This window comes from Microtus ochrogaster, chromosome 21, assembly GCF_000317375.1.
Source record: "Microtus ochrogaster isolate Prairie Vole_2 chromosome 21, MicOch1.0, whole genome shotgun sequence".
In the NCBI taxonomy this organism is placed as follows: Eukaryota; Metazoa; Chordata; class Mammalia; order Rodentia; family Cricetidae; genus Microtus; species Microtus ochrogaster.
Genome location: NC_022022.1, coordinates 3,786,783 through 3,790,885, shown reverse-complemented (window position 1 = coordinate 3,790,885; position 4,103 = coordinate 3,786,783). Strand labels below are relative to the sequence as shown.

General features: G+C 53.7%; 1 protein-coding gene across 1 annotated transcript in view; it reads left to right on the top strand.

Moving 5' to 3' along the window:
• The first annotated feature begins 1,062 nt into the window (after nucleotides 1-1,062).
• Selenbp1 (selenium binding protein 1) overlaps nucleotides 1,063-4,103 on the top strand; it is a 12,816-nt gene continuing 9,775 nt past the window's right edge. The window contains exons 1-3 of the mRNA XM_026784105.1: nucleotides 1,063-1,152; nucleotides 3,711-3,767; nucleotides 3,906-4,018. Of these exons, the coding sequence (XP_026639906.1) occupies nucleotides 1,149-1,152; nucleotides 3,711-3,767; nucleotides 3,906-4,018 (174 nt within the window). The 5' untranslated portion in view covers nucleotides 1,063-1,148. The remainder of the gene's footprint in view (nucleotides 1,153-3,710; nucleotides 3,768-3,905; nucleotides 4,019-4,103) is intronic.

The window sequence follows — 4,103 nt, the reverse complement described above, 5'->3', positions numbered from 1 at the left end:
GAGGGCAGTGCCAGAAGGGGTAACAGGGTCAGGCCTCAAGGCTGATTTGAGGAGCCATTAAGAGTTTCTCAGCAAGCAGTGGTGGGTGCCTGTCCCTTGCATGTCACAGCTGCAGGCTTAATTAACTACCTGAGCAGATGCTTACACTTCAAGCTAGAGGACCCACCCACTCCATGACAGGCAGTGCCCCAGAGTGTTTTCTGTCACAGGCCAGTTGGGGACAGCAGCATCTGCTGACCTCTTTCTGACCCTGCACCCAGCTCCCAGAGAACCCATCCTCAGACTGGTGGGAGGAAGTCCACTTTCACCTCCTGAGGTTACGAGGGTAATTGGCAGTTATAACAGCCACTGGGCTTTCTCCCACTGCTAAGCTCAAGGCTCAGGAGCAGTTCTGGGAAAAGTGGAACCTATGCTCTCCCTCCCACCTGGGCTATGTGGGGCAGCTGCTGCGGAAAGACATGGGCGAGGGGTCTGGGTGAGCAAGGATGTGCCTTTTGGAGCATGGATGTCTGGACAAAGAGGAAAATCTTAAGAGTAAGCTGACCTTGGATATAGAAGTAGGAAGAAACAGGTCCACAGCCCTGGGTACCCCAAAATGTCCATGGACAGGGCCAAACACATAGATGGGCATTTGAAAGCACGGGAACATGTGACTGAAGACATATAAACACATCCCTCACATGGTATCTGCTCACGTGGACACACACAAACATGTACACATCCAGAGATAGGCACACACCAACTCACACTCACTCAGACACCAACATAAAAGTACATGCATTCACCCACAGGAGAATGTTACACAGGCACACAAACTTAATACATACATTGGTACCCACTAACGGCACGGATGTATTTAAGTGTACACACACACATACACAGAGACACACTCAACACTCATACACCACATACACACTGTAACTTGAACGGCCAGGTCACTTGATAGCATCCTGGCCAGCAGCCCTGTGTAGTTTACCCTGGATGGCAGCCAGGTCCCTCCCCTTGCCCCACCTCTCCCCCAATTGGTTGCATAAATTCCCTCCCTTTGCCCCTTCCCTGTGCAGTCTGCCTCCAACACCAGCACTGGTCTCTGGCAAGCTCTGCCCTTTCCTGGCAAATCCTGCAGGACCAGAGTGTCAGCCAACAGCATGGGTAAGAAAAGGGGCTTCTAAAAGCCGTGGATAGTTCACCCCAAGATTAGAGGGTCCTTCTTCCTCCAGGAAATGACTCAAAACTGGAGAGGGCAGTGAAGAAAGAACTGGACTCTCATCTCTACCCTGCAGGCATGCGCATACGCAGCTCAAACTCAGGCATTCATGCTTCTCAGTCCAGTTCAGGTTCTGAGGAAAGAGCAGGGAGGAACTGCAGAAGTGGTCGTCTGGGAGTCCTGCCCAGCCTCTGCAGAGACGGGGGTGGGGGTTGGGGGTGGGGGCAGCAGACAGGGTAGGGGAAGTGGCAGGGGCAGGAGACAAAGGCAGTGGGCAGGAGCAGGGGTAGAGAGTAAGGGATAGGGGCACGGGAGCGTCTTTCTGAGAAACTCCACTGGGAGTGGGGATTCTTGGGAAGAGCCCCAATATCTCCGTGACAATACCTGTCACCCTAGTAAACAGACACTGGGTCTGTCTCTTGCTGGGGAGGCACAGAACAGCCTCACAGCCCAGATCTCTCAAGCTGCTCCATTTCACCAGTGCGTGGGGAGGTCAGGGCGGCCACACGAGCCCACTGAGGACCTGCTTCAGCCCCTCCCAAGTCCCACAGCTCTCATCTTTTAGCCTGTGAGCTCCTGCAGTCAGGCTGAGGCTCGGGTTTGGGAGGGAACGCTGAGGTCCCCTGCAGCTGGCCCTTCCCAATGGCAGAGAAAACTTCCCTGAGTTCCCCAAACTCAGAATGCCAGAGACCTTGCTGGAGATGCTTAGGACTGGAGGATCCCTACAAAGAAAGACAACCTAGCAGCCTGGAGCCAAACCCTGGGATAGCGGGGCAACCCTCCTCCATGTCTTTCCTCTTTTAAAGATGTTATTTTATGAGTGTTTTCCTATGTGTATATATGGACAGCACAGGCGTATCTCGTGCCCATGGAGGCCAGGTGGCAGAGAGTTGTGAGTGCCCTGTGGGTGCTAAGAACCATATCCTGGTCCTCTGCAAGAACAGCAAATGCTCTTAACCCCTGAGCCACCTGTCCAGTCCCCAAATGAGCTCCCCTATTATTGTTGTTGTTGTTTTGTTGGGGTTTTGTTTGTGTTGTGGGTTTTGAATGTAGATCAGGCTGACCTTGAACTCAGAGAAATCTTTCTGCCTCAGGAGTGCTGGGCTTCAAATATGCTTTTTATTGATTCTCTTCACCTGCCCCAAACATGGGTGGTAGCTCATGCCCTTCTCCCAGTACTAAGGAGGCTGAGGCAGAAGGATCTTGGTGAGTTGGAGGCCAACCTGAGCTACATGGCAAGAATTTCCAGATGACGCTCGGTTTCTGGATTCTACAGTGCTGTCGCTGCCTCCCTACCTCCTGTGCTCTCCATACGTGGGGCTCCGAGGCGGCAGCAGGCTTTGCTCTGGACTTGACTGCTTTCTGACTGTTTTCTTAGTGTTGATGTTGTGTGTCTGGATGTGTGGCTGGCATCTATGTACACACATGTATGCCATATGCCCAGGAGGCCAGAGAGGGTGCAGACGCCCTGGAGCTGCAGTTACAGTTCTTAGGCACCACGTGGGTGCTGGACTCAAATCTGGGTTCTCTAGGAGCAGCCATTGCCTTAACCGCTAACCCATCTCTCCAACCCCTAGCCTGCCTCTGCTTGAGGCCCTGGGTCAGGGCAGGAGGGAGAGCCCAGTCCTTGTGAACTCCATGCCAGGATTTCTTTCCATCTGCATCAGCCCCTTCCCTGTTCCAGTCCTCCAAGGTCTGGCCCAGGCTCTCAGCCTGGAATCCTGAAAGTGAGGACTGGAGGCTCAGGAGGGCCTGTCCCTCCAGCTGTGATGGCTAGGCCAGTGCCCAAGGACACACAGCTGGTTCTCTGTTGTGGGCTGCTGTTGTGTAAAGTCGCCCACAGTGTAGAGGCTTCTGGCCTCCCTGAGCTGAACTTCTGGGGGTTGTGAGTGGCCTGGTGGGGACTTAACCGTTGAGCCATTTCTTCTAGAGCTGCCCTAAATCAGTTTTTCTTGTGTGTTGTTTTGAGAAAGGGTCTCTCTGTGTATCCCTGGCTGTCCCAAAACTAGGTCGACCAGGCTGACCTTGAACTCAAAGACATCTTGCCTGCCTCTGCCTCCCCAGTCAGCTTTCAGCTGCATATCAAGGCTAGTCTTGAACTCCTGTCCCTCCTGCTTTTGCCCCTATAGATGTGGTCACAATGCCCAGCCAACTGTGCCTCTCAGTACCTGCTTTTCACAGATGAAGTTGAAACTGAGTTAGATAATTTGTCCACGTTCCTATGACCAGCCAGGTGGGCTGAGACAGAATGGAAGTCCACGTCATAACTCTGTCCAAACGCTTGCCACCCCTGCCTGAGTGTTCCAGTCATGTGACTCCACTCTCGACCACAGCGTCACACCCATCAGAGCTGGGGGTGGAAAGACCAACGTGGTGAGGCTGGAGAAAGGATCCAGGCTACAGTGAGTCTGCCCTCCTCTGCCAGGTGTGCGTCACAGCTGGAGAGAGGGAGACTGCACGCTCCAGAGCGGCTCCAGCTAACACTCTCCCATTGTTTCCACAGCCACAAAATGCGGAAAGTGTGGCCCAGGCTACCCTACCCCTGGCGAGGCCATGAAAGGTAACTGTACATCTGCGAGCCAGCATCCTCTGCCGACCCCATGGTAGAGTTGAGGACTTCAGGCCTAGCCTTAGCCCTCTAGCTCACCTGGGCTGCCTCTGCCCAGCTCATTACCATAACCCACTCTCTACTCCCCAGGACCCCGGGAGGAGATTATCTATGTGCCCTGTATTTACCGAAACACAGGCATTGAGGCCCCAGATTATTTGGCCACTGTGGATGTTGACCCAAAGTCTCCCCATTATAGTCAGGTGAGGTGAGGTATGGTCGCTGGCTCCCCTAAGACTCCCAGCACAGCTCTGGTTCCCTAACTCCACCCTTCTTTGTCCCCCCTGG